At 39.7% G+C, this 17767-nt stretch overlaps 1 protein-coding gene across 2 annotated transcripts in view; it reads right to left on the bottom strand.

The window, feature by feature from the left end:
• Positions 1-17767, bottom strand: part of NRG1 (neuregulin 1) — a 953340-nt gene that overhangs the window by 161717 nt on the left and 773856 nt on the right. For both annotated transcript variants that reach the window (XM_081808837.1, XM_081808842.1), the window contains exon 2: positions 1737-1914. In XM_081808837.1, coding sequence (XP_081664963.1) covers positions 1737-1914 — 178 coding nt within the window. The remainder of the gene's footprint in view (positions 1-1736; positions 1915-17767) is intronic.

Genomic DNA, 17767 nt, shown 5'->3' with positions numbered 1-17767 from the left:
CTCACTCTACCTCCTCCCCTCCCCATATGCAAACGTTATTAAACATGTATGCTTTCCATTTTTAAAAGAAGGAATAAGGTGTTAAGGAACCCAAGGAACAGATTTGTGTTCCAGCTTAGTTACTTACTAGTTGTGAGATTGAAGGCAAGGCAGAACGCTTTTTTGAATTTTAATTTCTTAATATGCAAAATTAGGCCCCATGTACAGTTCAACTTCCCTTACTACCTAGGGGAATGTTGTAATAAATAAATAAGATTGTGTAAAAAAAAAATGTCACTTTACAGTGTTATTTTTTGTATCTTTGAAGAACCACCTGCTGCAAAAGTAGTACTTTTTCTCCCCACATCTTATTATAGTACTTCCAAGTCAAGAGATCTTGCCAACACAATCAGTAACAAGAACAAGCAGCATAGTTAATAAAACCACGGAAACTAGGGGAAAAATTCAGTAATTATGGTTATTACAGTAATTAAACACGATGGGAAGATTAAGTTAAATTTCCATTATAATCACTTTGTTGTCTCTTGCGCTCGTGAGTGTGTGACAACTTTTTGGTAGGTGGTCTATTAAATCAAAGTACAGGAGGAGATTCTTTTGTTGTTGCTTCTGCTATCATCCCTGGGATTTCACTGGAATCCTCTGTGTGTGAGGAAAGAAAATGTAATCTCTGAGCCCGGAAGTACTATTATCCATGTCACATCGATGAAAGGATTATTGACAAGCAAAACTCTCACATACTTATCTCTTCCCTAATTTCAAAATGTAGTGTGATGATAGAAGAGGATTTCTTAAGTGAGGAAATATATAAAAATGAAGAGGATGGGAATAATAAAGGAGCCTCATTTTAGAGTAGGTGTAGACAACCCTGCAAGATGTTACGGGAATCACCTGGAGCCCTTCCAATTGTGGCCCTCCTCGAGGAAGGCAGGGGGATTTAGGATTCTTGCGAGCGGGGTGTCTGGGTGGCTCAGTTGGTTAAGCGACTGCCTTCGGCTCAGGTCATGATCCTGGAGTCCCTGGATCGAGTCCCTGGATCGAGTCCCGCATCGGGCTCCCTGCTCGGCGGGGAGTCTGCTTTGCCCTCTGACCCTCCCCCCTCTCATGTGTTCTCTCTCATTTTTTCTCTCTCAAATAAATAAATAAAATAAAATAAAAATCTTAAAAAAAAAAAAAAAGATTCTTGAGAGCCAAGATCACCTGATGTTTTAATGTGCTACAGTGGTGATGTAGTTTCACAAATCGCCAGTTAAAAAACATCTTATTGGGTATCGCTGGATGTATTAGCCTCTTACGTGAAAATAGTTCAAATTCAAGTGGCTGCATTCTCTTCCCATAAATCTGGGCATTTCCTGGGCTTCGTTAAGTTGGGATGTTGATTGTGGAAGGCACTGGTGCTCTCAAGAGCATTTGTCTTATTTTAAAGAAAGCCAATTTTAAGATGTAACATATTCCAATTACAGCAGTTATCACCAAAGCTTCTCCCTCCACGTCTCCAGTTCTCCCCCCATCCACTCTTTTCTTTCCTCATCCAGAAGCTGCAAGAATCAGAAACTTCAAACTGTTCCCTATATAATAAGACAATTTCTGGTCATCATATAATGAACAACCTTTTCATTTATTATAGATCACAGCTTTTTTGGTAAGTGAATTCACGTTTTGGGGCTGTAGATCATTTTTATATTTTCTATCATTCTATGGCTAGACACTGCCTCTGCTATTAGATGCATTACACTTACCCTGGCTTTTTTTGTATCTTGATGTTTTGTGGCTTGTTCTTGCGGTTTAATTCATTCCCATTCTTGAACCATTTGAATTTGAGAGAGGAGTATTCGGAGCTGGTCTCACATCGAAGCACTAGTTTAGAGCCCGCGGCAGACTCCTGGCTTCTCATCTCTTTCAATCGGGGAGGCAAAGCTAAAAAAGGAAAGAGAAGGAAAAAAATTCGGATCATCTTTCAAAGAGAAATATATTAATTTTAGGTGAGCTTGATCAAGACACCATTCCCAAATGTTTTACTATCTGAGAGAAAGAGAGAGAAATGAGTCAGCCAAAATGGATCTCACCTTGGAGATAAAATGCCCAAATGAAATATACTTGGGGGAGTGGGGGGAGGGGTGGGAGAACCTAGATTATAAAATATTCTAGATGGTTACTTCCTCAATCTTTACATTTTCTGATGCCATTAAAAATCCTGGATATTGGCCATTTCAAAACCACAAAAAACCTATGCTAAAGGAGAATGTGCAACCAGGCCATCGTCATTATTATTATTGGTTTTAATTCCAGTATAGTTAACATACAATGTTCTAGTAGTTTCTATATTAGCAATATACAGGCCATTTTTTTTTTTTAAGATTTTATTTATTTATTTGACAGAGAGAGACACAGCAAGAGAGGGAACACAAGCAGGGGGAGCGGGAGAGGGAGAAGCAAGCTTCCCGCTGAGCAGGGAGCCCAACGCGGGGCTCAATCCCAGGACCCTGGGATCATGACCTGAGCCGGAGGCAGACGCTTAACATCTGAGCCACCCAGGCGCCCCGCCATTATTTTTAAAGCAGGTTCACATCTCAGATCACAAATTATCGGTACAGCAGGCATCATACCCATGTTTTAAATGGGGAAGTTTAATTTCAGAGATGGGTAAGTGACTGACTTGTCCATGGTTATGTTTCTGGAGGGTCAGAGTTAGACTATGCTCAAACCAGAGGTGGTCCAAAGAACAAAGAGAATTCATCACTCTTAACAATGTTTCTTTCTTCAAGACAGAAATTCTTTGGTGACATCACTTTTTTATTGGACCTACAGCTGCTGTCCTACAGAGAATCAATGACCATTCCAGATGACTACTATGCTCATGTCAAATTGCCAGTTTGACTGGATTTAGCTCTTCTATATCTTCTCAACAGAGACTGGAAGTACTTAAGTTGTGCATTAACCTGCAGAATACATTAAATACCTATATACCATTCTTATTTTAAGCAAGACTGCTTAAAAGAGTATCTATTCTCTACTTAAATATTTATGGATTAAATGTTATAATACCTGAGATTTGCTTCAAAATAAAATGATGGAGGGGAATAGATAGGCATGAAAATGAAACAAATTTCCCAAGAAGTTAGTTGATCATTGCAGAAGTCAAGCAACAGGTACACATGGTGTTTGGTTATACGATTCAATATAGTATGCCTGGTTTTGTCATAATAAAAGTTTTTGAAAAAAAATAAAAGCATAATGAATGGACTTTACAGACAACAGTTCACTTAATAATCAACATCACAGAACTTGAGCTCTCAACAACTGTTTCCACTGAGTCTTAGAGAAGCCAACTACAAAGTCCACTTCTGCTTCCCATCCAGGTATTAACAGAAAATCCCAGAAAACAAACCCACGGCAAATAAGACCGCCCCCTCCCTGATCCAGGGCATAATTATTCACTGGGTTTGGTGACCAGGACTCCAAGGACAGCGATCAGAGCCAATGTTAGACACGAACAGGAAATGAAGTGCCTTTCCTACTCAGGGTCTGTTTGTTTTTCTACAATTCTGCCCTTACCAAGTAAATCAAAAAAATGTCAGGAATAAGTATAGGAAGGCTCCTATAAATTATAGCAAAAACCACTTGAACGTTGTGATTTCTTAGCAGTGCTCCTAAAATTACACGTCCCCTTTTTATTTATTTGGGGGCTAGGAGATGAGATGCCTGCTTCTCCAAGCAGGCACTTGAAGCAGAGACCCAATGGCAAAGTAGAAAACTCATTTCAGCTGTTCTTCGCCTTTGATACCTGATGATTTTGTCTGGTTCTTGTTTTCTGACAGCTTGAAAATAAGATTTACTTCTGAACAGATTTTATAGGAGTCTTCTTTTTAGGCTGGGGTTCATGAATCTCTGTTTTAGAGGTTTATTAAAAATAGACTAAATTCTCCTCTATCTGGAATAGTGTCTGTTCGGTCTCATGAATTCGTTAAGATCATCTTCAATTTTGTTCAGTCCAGTGAAGGGTTTTAAAGAAACAAATCTGCTGGAGCTAAAAGGCACCAAAGAAACTGGCTTACGTGTATTAAGAAAAATAAATTGCCTTGTTATTTTACGGATAAACTAAAAGAACTAGTTTGTTTTTGTTTTCACTGAGTTTTACATTTAACTTGGCACACGACCCAAACTCTCAAGGTTTATTCCCTTGCCTCGAAGCAAAATGTTTTCACTGCAATATTTCAGAAATCCTTAACTCTCAATGAGCACCGTATCCCCTCACCCACCACTCTACACCATTGCTTATCAATACCGTCTCAAGAGAAATCTGCTAGACTGTGTCTTCTTTGGTGTGAATAAACAATTTTTCACCAAATCATTTGCATCTTTTTCCTTTTCTCTCATTCCCTTTCTCTCTCCCACTTCTCCTTCCCCTCCTATATCTTTATCTATCTATGATTTATTTATTTAGAATCTGGATTTCAAACGTGAGAAAACAATCAGACAAATTCAAATGGAGGGATATCCTGCAAAACAACTGGTCTAGACTTTAGAAGTGCTGATGTCATGAATGATCACAGGAGACCGACCGTGAGAACTGATGGAGATGAAAGGAGATTAAAAGACCCGACAAATGCATGCAATGTGCAGCTATCACTGAATCCTGAATCACAGAAAACTCTCTGAAAGATAATACAGGGACTCGTGGGGAAATCTGAATCAAGGTATCGTATCAACATGAAATTTCTCAAGTGTGGTCACTGCATTGCGGTTACGCAGAAGGTCCTTGTGCTTAGGTGATATCTGCTGCAGTATTTGGGGTGAAATGTCATGGTGTCTTACAATTAAATTTCAAACAATTCAAGCAAATAAGGGAACACATGCATACATATGCACATAAACACACACAGAGAAAGAAAAAAAGAATCTTGGTTTCTTTCTGTTTTCTTGCCTTTTTCATCTGCTCTTGCTGCAGTTCAACAAGAGGCTCGGGATTTCATTTAAAATCTTGGTCAAGTTTGCAGTCATGCAGGGGATTCTTGGGAATATTTGAGTTTTAATTTACAAATATATCTCCTCAAACTATAGCTTCCATTTAAATTCTGTGAGTAGGAGGGCACTGAAATCCTCATATGGTTCAACCTCATATCCATGACTTTGGGGCTCCAATCCTCCAAGGTCCTTTGGTGGGAGGAAAACAATCACTCATCTGGCATGTCAATGTTTATTCTTTTCTCTGGCATTTCATGTGCACCTCTCTTGTCTTTAAGAGATGATCTGTAATGTAGCTCTGCGGAGACCTTCAGATATAAGGTCTATTCTTAGTTAGAGCATCCACTCCTGAAGCTGACTCCGTGTATAAACATTTCTTCATGTTTGGGCTTCTGGTATATCTTTATTGACAAGCCTGAGTTCCTCCCTCTTGCACACAGTTCCAAGTCCATCAGAAGTGCGGAAGTTCCCAGCTACTCTAACTTTGCAACCCTGAAAGTTCCCTTGGAAAAACGTCCCTGCTGTATCCTTCAGGGTTAACCATCCACGACGTGAGGATACCCCACTTTTCAGAGAAAAGCTCTTTCAAGGAGTTAACTTAAAATCCTCCAGACCATAAATGGAGAAACAAATATGTACACCACCAACAGAACCACACAACTGTGTCCTTGATCCATGATATTCTTTGTCAATCAGTGGAATCTTCCACAGAAGTACCAAACTTCCTCACTCATTCTTGGTGGAGCCCAGATTCAAGTATCCTGGAGACTTGGCAACAACCTAAATTCTTCTCTGTCTCTTCACATAACCACACTAATGGAAGAGCCCTGGCTGTTTCAAATTCTTCACAAAAATGCAAACATATTAATATTGAGCACCTGTGATTTGTGCAGTTTTTCTCACCTATCCCTAATGAGATAGCTGAAGAAATTTTATTTTATTAGATTATAAAATAATAACTATATTTTAATGGAAAACATTTTACTATATATGTTTCCTAGTCAATGGTTTGCTCACATGAAATAATCTCATTTATTTCATTAACAAAAATCGACTCCACCGAGTACTTTCTAATACTCAGATATAACTTCATAAGGCCAGGGGTCATTCCTAAACTTGGGGGGGGGGAGGGGCAATGTCTTTTAACTAAGTACTTGGATTTTAAAACTGCAAAAAAATTTTTATTTGCCCTTTAGTCCCTGGCTAAGAGTAAATGGTCTGTTATTTTAAAAATTGCTTTAAGGCATGAGGTCCCTGGGTGGCTCAGACGGTTAAGCGTCTGCCTTCGGCTCAGGTCATGATCCCTGTGTCCTGGGATCGAGCCCCACATCGGGCTCCCAGCTCAGCAGGGAGCCTGCTTCTCCTTCTCCCTCTGCCCCTCTCCCTACTTGTGCTCTCTCTCTCTCTCTCAAAGGAATAAAATTTTTTAAAAAAATTGCTTTAAGGCAAACGATGCTAAGTTAATGCTTTGAATGCAGTAAGTGTTCTGAGAATCTAGGACGTGATTTAACCGTATCTGGTCTGCCACCATCCACAATTTCACTTTCGGTATGTTTCTGGAGAGAAGAGAGTTGCACACCCTGAAACAATGTAATGATAGAGCAAGTTGTAGGCAGTCTTTGCCAAAATCGATTTCGAACTTGCTTGACATTAATATGAATGTATCTACACCCTTAGAAATGTATCAACAGAGACAGACAGTAAAGTGCAAAAAAGAGCAGCCTCTAAAAAACAGAAACTCCAAAACCCTCAGAGCAATGCCACACGCTTTACAGGCATTTCTTTTTTACTGGCTTGAAGTGTTTTAAAGCCTTTTAAAAGATCACAAACACACACTTCTGACTCTAACTCAGTACAAGCAGGTGTACTAGGTACATTTAAAAAGTCTGTTTTTGCACTTCTACGTTTTTTTTTTTCCCCCTTAAGACTTTATTTATTTATTTAGAGATGGGGACGGGGAGAGGCAGGAAAGGGAGAGGGAATCCCAAGCAGCCTCCCCGCTGAGTGCAGAGTCCCACGCGGGACTTGATCCCACGACCCTGAGCTCATGACCTGAGTCGAAACCAAGAGTCGGACGCTTAACCCACTGAGCCACCCGTGCTCCCCTAAACTTCTGTGTTTCTTATTTGATAATGTCACACAGCGCAGAAAACAAATTGTGGCAGTAATCACCAAATCTTTATTTTACATTCTGACCACACAAAAACTTAAGGCAATATGTTCATTTATTCCAACGATTTGATGTGTGAATAAATATTTGTGCTCCAGGTGAAATAAATGTGTAAAAAGAACTATTCATCAAAGCGATCCTCCTGTTTTAATCGCCTACTGTGCACGTGTTTCAAATCTATTCAGTGTGGCTACTTCGAATGTTGTACTGTATTGTTAAGAACAGGAAACAAATTTCAGCATGTGTATGGAACCAAGATATGCTGACAGCGTGTGACACTAGATAAGTTGTTGTTTCTCTTCTGTGAAGGATCTGACGATGCAGAGCTAGCTCCTATCATAACTCTCCATGTTGGACTAGTTCATCTGAAGAGCTTCACCACACTGAACAAATTAAACAGGAAACCTGCAAAATATTATCAAACACCAGTGAGCTTGCAGCTGTGATCCCAGAGAAATCTTCCCCTCCGCACAACCTCTTAAAAGCCTGACATCACACACGTGCAGATCGAGTGGTGAAAATTGGTTGTTTGTTAATGAAAGCCACACGAATATCATCAATCAGTCCTCTAAAGTAGAAGGATCCCTTTTCTGTAGTCATGTTAGAGGTAAATGAATTACTGAAGAAAGCCTCCAAAATTCCTTTCCTGATCATATTTCTCCCTCATTGGACCATCTTCTGGAGAAGATTATGGTCAGGCACAAAGTGGATAAAGTTTATGCTTTGCCAGCTGTTTTTCTGAGCTGTGCTCACCGACTTAAGCTTAAAAGGGACAATGCATCTTAACAGGTAGCATTTTGTAAATATAGCTGTGTAAAAGGCAGCAAATTCTGGCGGCAACCGTATTTCAGAATGCTCCTTGGATTACCACCTCGGCTACTGATGCACGCAGTGGTCTGAAGTCATGGTAAGAACAACCCAACAAGGTCACTATTTGTTGCCACATGAGGGGTCTCAGTGTTCACACTGGCCCATGCTCCTGCTGAATCATCCTTCGGATAGACAGTTCCTGACTCCGCTTAACTAGAGTCCCCCATGAACTAAAATGGGCCTGCTCTTTGTCCCTGTGTATTCAGCAAAGATATTTGGAGGATGAGATCAAACATGTGGGTGCCTTCATTTGAGAGAAAGTAACTATAAAATTCAAGGTTTTATTATAAAGTATTCTCAAGCTGACGCTGTATCATCGGCAGCAAACCAAACCTAACCAGAAAACACACTAGGAATATGCCTCAAAGTATGGTTAAGAGAGCTGAACTCCAGAAATACCATTTTAGCAGGTCAGTGTCCAATTTCTTATATGGTGCAAGGATGTGCATGCACACTACTGAATACCTTTATGAGCATACCGAATAATCCTCGTAACATATGCATGGAACATGTCATTACACAACATAAAACAATAAAATTGGGAGCAACATTTCAACATCTGATTTCTCATATTCACAATGGTGGTGTCTCTGCAGCCAAAGTTGGCTTCTTCCTGCTGTTAACTTTGATTGCCTAAACACATCAGTTTCTGTTGGAGGGGTCTTTTATGTGTGGATGGGCTCAAAGTTTCACTTCTCACAGTTAACTGTTACAAGTTGAATGAAACAGTATGATTCTTTTAAATGCTCTATTTGAGGGTATGAGCTACAATCAGCCCCATCAAAAGGTAGGCATATTTTAAGACCCCAGAGAATAATAATCACGTTGTATATCTGAATACCATACCCAACAGGCAGCATTGAAAAAAAGCACATGTAAAGAAAGAGGAATTTATCATTTAAGGAATTTATCCCTACCAAATCAAAGGAGGTGTAAGAATAGTTATTAGTAGGTGGTCACAGTCCCTATTTGAAGGATTAGGCTATTGGTGGGGGTGGTAGGAGTGATGTGTGTGTGTGTGTGTGTCCATTCTGTTCAGCACTATATTCAAACATCCAAATGTCTAAATTTATTAGATGCAAGATACATAGGATCTTAGGGTCCTCACAAAGCAGAACCTCAAGTGCTTGCTGAAAGAGTAAGTAGAATAAAGAATCTAGACGATACTGAGAAAGTAGAGACCCAGGTCCAAAAGTTATTCCAGAGGCCACGCCTACCTTCTCAAAAGACTTATTATTATTTGGAACAGAAGGGCCCCATGACATTATTTTTTGTTTTCATGCATTCCACCAGCTTTGGACTCTTTATACTCTCTGCCATATGATGCCAGAGAAAAAGAAATGTTAAATATAACTGGAAAGTTGTCAAATAAGTAGTAGTCTCTACTTGGGAATTTTCATATTCTCCTCTATTTCTCTTCTCTGGTCACCACTGTTTGAGAGTTCTCTGCTCGAACCCAGCCTCAGTGAGGATGCCGGTCATTGCGACCATGGCCCTTCCTGTGCTACTCAGGGTCCTATATAGGAGTCTCCCCAGAGGCCAGATGTTCGCCCACTCCAGCAAGAGTAGCTCACACATTGAAATATTATCTCCTTCACCTTCAGATCACAGCTGATCATCTTCGTTGATTGACCCCAGTCCACAAGGTGTAAGTTTGCTCCCTTAACTAGTAAGTGTGCTTTTTTTCAGTCAACACATATCCCCACGTTTACCATTTCTCTGCAACAGTTTTTGCAAGTGGGTAACTATTTCATTTTACAAGTGAGGATATTGGGGGGAGGGGTTTATACTGGAACTTGAACTTGCTTGATGTCACAAGGCTAACGAGCCGCACACCAGGATTTGAACCCAGGACTTTCCTCTCCAGCAAGGGGTGCTTCTGTGTAGCTTGAGGTGAAAGCAGGAAAAGGGGAGGAGGACAGTAGACTCAAAATGGGGCAGATTATTCCATTCCATGGCCACTGTGGTAATTTTCTGTTTCTCATAATAAGCTATATAAACCAGATCACCTCTCCACGTATGTCTGTGAGAGATTTACAACACTGCAAAATTCTACGGGGGGAAATAAGTACAGATTTATTAGGTAAGAGAATTTTTCTGCCTGAAAATTGATACTACGTTTGTTGAAATTAGCAATCTTCCTCTTCTCTACGGTTCTATAGTTCTGTGCCCAGTATGCTGTAAGTTGAGGGCCAAAGATAAAATTGTAAAACTACCATAAGAGTGTTCCCAAAGTCTGAAATGAAGTTAAAATAAGGACCTCTTAGTACTTTCAACATTAACTGCTTTAGAACAGTAACAGCTAACACTTATTGAGTACCTATGTGCCAGACACTGTTTCAAGAACTTTATGTCCACTCTTCTTAAGTTTTATAACCATTCCAGGAGATATGTATTACTGTCGTTATTCCCAATTTACAGATGAGGAGACAGAAACAGAGAGGTAAAGCCACCTCCTACAGTCGCACGGCTGGTAATATTGTGGCACTGTATCTGGACCCTGGAAGTCTGACTCTAGAGCTCCTGCTCTTAACTAATAGGCAATAAACAATTGTTTGCTACGCTGGATAGGCTCATAGGTCAAATGTCAAATTTACTATATTGATATCTTTTTTTTTTAAGATTTTATTTATTTGACAGAGAGAGACACAGCGAGAGAGGGAACACAAGCAGGGGGAGTGGGAGAGGGAGAAGCAGGCCTCCCGCCAAGCAGGGAGCCCGATGCGGGGCTCGATCCCAGGACCCTGGGATCATGACCTGAGCCGAAGGCAGACGCTTAACGGCTGAGCCACCCAGCTGCCCCTACTATATTGATATCTTAATAGTACCCATAGTTTCCTGATTAAATCTGGGATACACTACGTGACAGACTGTTTCTGTACATATTCCCAGGACACAAAAGTCTGAGAGAAAAAGGAGATATGAAAATGGCTGGATTTTCTAAGCTACTTTGATGATTTATAGGGAAATCAAACAAGACAGAACACTTGAAATTGGTATACGAAAACAGTGTTTTTGAACTGTGTGACTATCTGTCATCTGCCAAATGCCACGCTCTGTCTTGCTCCCAGGTTCACTGAAACTCAATAGCCCCTGTGTGAGCATACAGCAACAACAGGGTCTTCACAGATTAACGTCGTCCTTCCAAGGTGTAAAGGCAATGTACCGTGACAACGGATGCTGGAGGAAATCACAGCATAGCTTAAGGTGGCTTAAGGCAACTGTTTGACAGGGCTGCCTAATTAATGCTGTCCCCACAGCTGCCCCCAATTATAGGCGCATCTCACTCAGGGAGAGAACCTAGAAGATGACCCACCAGCTTCATTTAAGGCCATCCGTATACAGGGTTGAAATGGATCCATTTCAGTTTGGCCTAACGGATATGTAGCAACTTTCATTTGACCTAAGTTTATACATTTGATCTTTTCTGTTGTCAAAAAGCAGGGCTTTTTCCTTCATCTGTTGCACAAATCTTCCATATACCTCCAATACGTCACTTAAAAACGGAGAAATGGAGAAATGTCTAATTACTGCAAATTTGATATTATATTTATTTATTTTCTTATTGGAACGAGGCTTTTCTCTTCTGGTGTGTTTATTGCTTAAGTAAATTTAGCGCATTAGCATGGCCTTGATCCGTTAATATTTATCTTCATAACCATGATTTCCTTGTTCAAATTGAATTACAATCATTTAATTAACTGATATCACTAAAATTCTCTTTTTTTTATTTGAAAGAAGGAAATTATATAGATAGACGTTCTAAACTGGATAAAATTCCCAGGTCAGATGAGTTAGCCCTTGATTATAATTAATTTCAAACAGTGACAACCACGTGAAGACTTTTAAGCATGGCATAAAACATATGCATAAAACCTAAATCATCACTTGTGAGCAAAGCCCTTCACTAATCTACCAATGATGATAGTACCTCATGATCTAGTTTTCACATGGCCATTTCAAATTTATTCCTTCTGTGAAGAAGAAGAAAAAAATTTTAGCAGCGCTAACCATAAAATAAATGCATCCTTTCAGGACGTCTAAAATCTATTCCTTTGTTATTTAGGCAGGTCAACTTTCCTGGCAACCACACGTTTCTGACTTCTCCTTTTTATTCACAGATAACTTATTAAACTGGATGACACTGGAAGGTACATGCCAGGATTGAAAGGAGCCTTCTTGACTCACTGAGGCCCACCAGATCAAATTTAAATTTCTCTCCACTCTGTTTACTACAGTTTTAAATAACCAGCCTTGCATCCCTTCTTAAGTAGAGCCTAAGTCTGACTTTCTGAGGATCTTGAAAGCTTGGGTCGCTCTTTGCATTTTTAAGCAGGTCCACAGACAACCTAACAATTGAATCCTTATCATTTTGCTTCTTCTACCCCACAGGAAAGACCAGGGAAGGCGATTTTCTTATCTTTAGGTTCCCAGGGTCATGAATTTGGTGAAGAGGTAGAAAATGACCAGAGTCAAATTAAACAGACTGTTCGTAGTAAGAAAACCTGGGCTCCATCACTGATCATCTAAAACAATCTAATTTTGTCACCTATCTCACAGGGCTCCAAGGCTGGGACCCTTTCCTGTACAGAACTCACAAGTCAAACTGTAAGATTAGAGCCAAAGTAGTCTGGTTTCAGAAAACACACACACACACTCTCTCTAAGGAAGACTTAAAATTCATAGCTTCCCTTATTTTACATAAAAAACAAAAGCATTAAAGCATTTTTTTGAAAATAAAAGTGAGCTGCTTCCCACACATTCTGAGATAATCCTTTGGTGCCTAAATTGCAATCACATTTTCCCAGCACTGAGATTCACAAACATTACACAAAAGAAACGTAAATGAAGCTTACTTAGCATGTCAACATGTAGCTTTCCTTTCCTCCATAGGGACTGGCACGCCACTAGAAATACCTTTCCTTTTGTTTGTTTTTCTTTAGAAAGATGTTTAATTAGATTCTCTGCTAATAGTTCCTAGTCCCTGAATTTAAATCCCCAACTCCGTGCAAAACGTCCTGCACTTCTCTCTCTAGCTTTCGAGAATCTTTATTAACGATAAGAATGAGCAGTCAGCAAACCTGGGGTCCAGCGCTTGTTTGGTCTGTGGGATTAGGGAGTCACATAATTACTCCGAACCTCAATAATCTTGTGCATAAAAGCGGGGGTGGGGGAGCAGCCTCGGCCTTATCTATTTCACACAGTTGTGAAAATCTAATTAAAAAATGATAGCGAAAACATCTCGCATCTTGAAAAAAATGAGTTATCATGAATAGTGCCAATCAGACCGCCATTATCTAGAAATCGTCTGAAAAGTTAGCAAATATTAGGTCCTATAAATGCAGAAGGCACAACATTACATAATTAACATCTAAAAACTGCATATAGCTTTGGTCATTCCTCAAGACCCACCCTCCCCCCCTCAAAAAAGGCAGCTGGAAGCCATCAAGAGGGGTCACTGAAATGTTCAAAGGGAAGGGCTGCCAGTATATAGAAATAGACTAAACATCATAGAATCCTCAAGAATGATAGAGGAAGGCCAAGGGAGGAAAGCCATGGGTCCTTAAAGTCATCAAAATTTTATATTCATAGAACCCTCGAAGCATGAAGCAAGTCATTTTAGGATAGAAAAAGGAAATGAACCTTTTTTTGCACAATAAGAAGTATGATTTGGAAAATGCTTATTCTGGGAGTCTGTGTAGGGAAAAGGACTCAAGAAGCAGCACGTAGGAGGAAAAGGTTGGCTTTGTAGTCGGGCAGCCCAGCTTCCAACTCCAACCTGACAGTTCCCCGGCCCTAGGTGGGACCCAGCCCCTCAACTACAAGGCAGGTTTGCCTCACACGGGATGGAGGGAGAGACCCAGGGCACCACACTATGCACTTTGAACAGGACAGATTCGTAAGGAATTAATTACATTCATGGATGGAACTAAAAGAGAGAGAACTCATGGTTAGGTTATTAAAGCTGTCTTCATAGAACACAACTTTCACCATCTGTGACCTACTCTGGGCAGAGTCTGAGGGCATTCCTTGTACACCTAGCATTTAGCCTACTGTTTACAAAGCACTTCCATACATGATCTCATCTCAGCATGAAAAGGGGTACTCAAGATGGTGAAATGTGAATAAGGCTGGTAGTTACGCAATAGTGTTATACCAATGTTAATTTTTAGTTTTGATCAATATACCAAGGGAATGCGACACTGGATGAGGGGCATATGGGAACTCTGTCCAATCTTTGCAACTCCTCCATATAGCTAAATTATGCCCCCCCTAACACACTCCAGATGGCTTGCCCAATTTATATATTTTTTGAATAATAAGTTAAGTGTCCCTCTTCTGTGTTCCCATAAAGCCATTACTATTCCTTTTAATACAATGCACTTTATAGGTGTTTGTTTCACCAAGAAGACAGAAGGCTCCTTTAAGGCAGGGGCTTTTTTTTTTTCTTTAATTCATCTGTTATCCTAGTAACCAGAATAGTGTTCAATAGTATTTGCTGAATAGATAAAGAAATAAAGTAAATCTGTGATTTAAATACTCCATATCAAATGAGCCCCTAGTTTCTCTCTAATACACAAGATTTACGTAAAAACACTGGCTTTATCAAGGTTATCACCACCTTTCTTACTCATATTATATTAACCAATTATATGGTCTCTTTTCAACCAAACACATTAGAATTATTGTGTATTGAATACCTTCTTCTGGAATACAGATAATATCCAGATCCTGGCTCGTTCTTATAGATAACTGGCTTTATCCTCTTAGATACTTCTTGATTTCCATTTGTGCAACAAATGTTAGTGTGTCTATTAAATAGGTACCACTGTTTTAAGTGGTACAGACCTGAATAAGAAAAACAAGATCACTACCCCGCCGGAGCTTACAGCCTGGGGTGGGGGGCAGGAAGAGGAAGAACCTATTAACCAATTAGGTGGTAGCATGATCTGTGAAATAAATTCTTTATCTTTGCAATCTAAGAAGGCTAAAAATTGCTGAGGTAGCTATATCGTTTCCACTCAGTCATGCAATATATAGCCTTTTCTATTCAAATTAAGACTCTGAGAACTGATCGCTAAATCTATATACAACAAACTGGTATTAATCAGCCAGACATTGCTCAATGGGTAAAATGGCATTTTGAAAACTTATATCCATCTGTTACAGATTACTTTCCTTATTAAAACAACTATCTACTAGGTAGGCTTTCTCCGCATAAATCATATTCGCAATACTTCATTATATCATGTTATATACTCTTACCACTTTAGTACTAAATATAAGTCATGAAGTAGCTGGTGAAAAGCCTGAGTCAGACAGACCTAAATTCAAATCCTACTCTGCCATATGCTGGTTGTGCAACCTTTGGTAAATTAGCAAAATTCTCTAGGCCTCAGTCTCCTAAAATGTAAAATGAGATTAAACAGGGCTTCACAGGGCTGTGAAAAGGATGGAACAAGATGATGCAATAATGTACTTAGCAGTCTGTGTGTGTCACACGGCAAGCGCAACAATATGGGTGCTGTTCTTATTAAATCATTATTTAGGTCCTTGTTTAGTTGTAGCAATTTATTAAGCTTTCTAAATTAACATAAAGTTTTTAAAATTACTGCCCACTTAGAGCTGAGACCAAGGAAAGCAAATTCATTCCTGTCCTGGGCAAAATAATGACTTCCAAAGATGTCTCCATTCTATTCCCTAGGACCTATGAGTATGTTGCCTTTCATGGCCAAAGGGACTTTGCAAGTGGGATTGAGGTAAGAACCTTGAAATGGGAGATTATGGTGTATTATCCAGTGCACCCAACATAATCATGTGAATCCTTAACAGCAGGTAATTTTTCCCTGCTGTAGTCAAAGAATGGCCGGGGATGGAATGTTGCTGGCTTTAAAGTCAGAAGCTCCCCTCCCTCCCATCCAAAGAATGTAGGCAGCCTCTGGAAGTTGGAAAAGCCAAGGAAATGGATTCCCTTCTGGAGCCTCCAGAAGGGAATGCAGCCCTGCCAACACCAGAACTTTAGCCCAGTGCGACCTGTCTCCGAATTCTACCCCATAGAACTCTTAAGATAATAAATGTGTGTTGTTTTAAGCCTCTACATTCATGGTAATTAGTTATAGCAGCAGTAGAAAACTATTACAGTTCCCAAAGAGAAATCGTGTTAATTTTCCAATATTAAAAACTGTGGAACTCTCTATCTCATGAAATGGTATATAATTTACAAAAGTCGGTACACCAGGGTGAGTAGAGCCCAGCTATGCACCATTTCACCCTTAATATTCTCCTATTCAGGGTCCAAGAGAAAGCTCCACATCAAAGGAATCAGAGACCCCAAGGCACAGAGATCGAAACAGAGACTAAAAACCATCAGGAGTTCAAGAACTCAAGTTCAGCCCCAGAGACCGACTCCAGCCAGTGGTGGCCCCATCAACCATTCTCTCTCTGGCCTCTGTTCCCTGTCCATAAAATGAAGAGGTTGGGTCATCTTGCAGTACTGTTAAGCTCCAAAGTGAGTCAGGGAGATCCTTTTTTCTCCTTTTTGTACACTGTGTTTTAAGAATTTATAAGCAGAGCGTCATTGACCAAACTTTTAGATTTAAACATGTTTTATGATTACTAGCATCCCAATGACAACAGCATACAAAAACAGAGAAGACAGGCCTTTTACACAATTTTCCAAGGCTTTCAAAAACCCAAATCTAAAAATTGGAAGAAATGTGCTTAAATCTGACAGTTAAGGTGACAAAATAAAAATTTCTCCTGACTTCACTATTTAAGTAGCAATAGTTTTCTTCTTGATTTCTATGCAATGATTCTATGTAATCATTTAGGCATTTTAATGAATAAAAATTTAAACAAAATCCTCAAAATAAGACTTTAGGGATTAACATCACATTCACTTCGGGGTTGATGTCTGATGAAATCCGTTACTTGGAAATCATGTATCTTAGTTCAAGACCCAATTTCTGTTTCTAAAGAAAGCTATTTCTTGCATAACTTTGGTATACCTCAAATATCTTAGATAACACCAGGGCAAATTGTGGGATGGGACAAAAAACACGCAGCAAACCTATCTATAAAAGGGAAAGATCACCCTGAAACAAGTTTTAAGTTACAGAAATATGACTCTTAAGAACCTAACCTAGATCAAGCTTCTAGACGGGTCATGAAGGCTATTCCTAAGTAACTGTATTATCAGCATTTTCTGCAATAATAAATCCATCAGCAATGCAGTGGATCTCTCTGATTTAATCATTAGAAAGTAGCTGCGAGGACTCAAACTTTAAGAATATTACCAAGATGGAAACCTAAATAAACAAACAGAGGAAGCAAAATTTCTATAGTGGTTCCGCTATAGCATGTGTTAATGTAATAAGGAGCTCCTAACCATCCTACACTGTTGGTGGGAATACAAGCTGGTGCAGCCACTCTGGAAAACAGTATGGAGGTTCCTCAAAAAGTTGAAAATAGAGCTACCATATGATCCAGCAATTGCACTACTGGGTATTTACCCCAAAGACACAAAAGTAGGGACCCGAAAGGGTACGTGCACCCTGATGTTTATAGCAGCAATGTCCACAATAGCCAAACTGTGGAAAGAGCCAAGATGTCCATCGACAGATGAATGGCTAAAGAAGATTTGGTATATATATACAATGGAATATTATGCAGCCATCAAAAGGAATGAGATCTTGCCATTTGCAACGACGTGGATGGAACTGGAGGGTATTATGCTGAGCGAAATAAGTCGATCAGGGAAAGACA

The sequence above is a fragment of the Leptonychotes weddellii genome, chromosome 2, assembly GCF_054177405.1.
Source record: "Leptonychotes weddellii isolate Sample4059 chromosome 2, ASM5417740v2, whole genome shotgun sequence".
Lineage (NCBI taxonomy): Eukaryota > Metazoa > Chordata > Mammalia > Carnivora > Phocidae > Leptonychotes > Leptonychotes weddellii.
The sequence above is the reverse complement of the archived record's forward strand: the minus strand, read 5'-3'. Positions and strand labels throughout refer to the sequence as shown.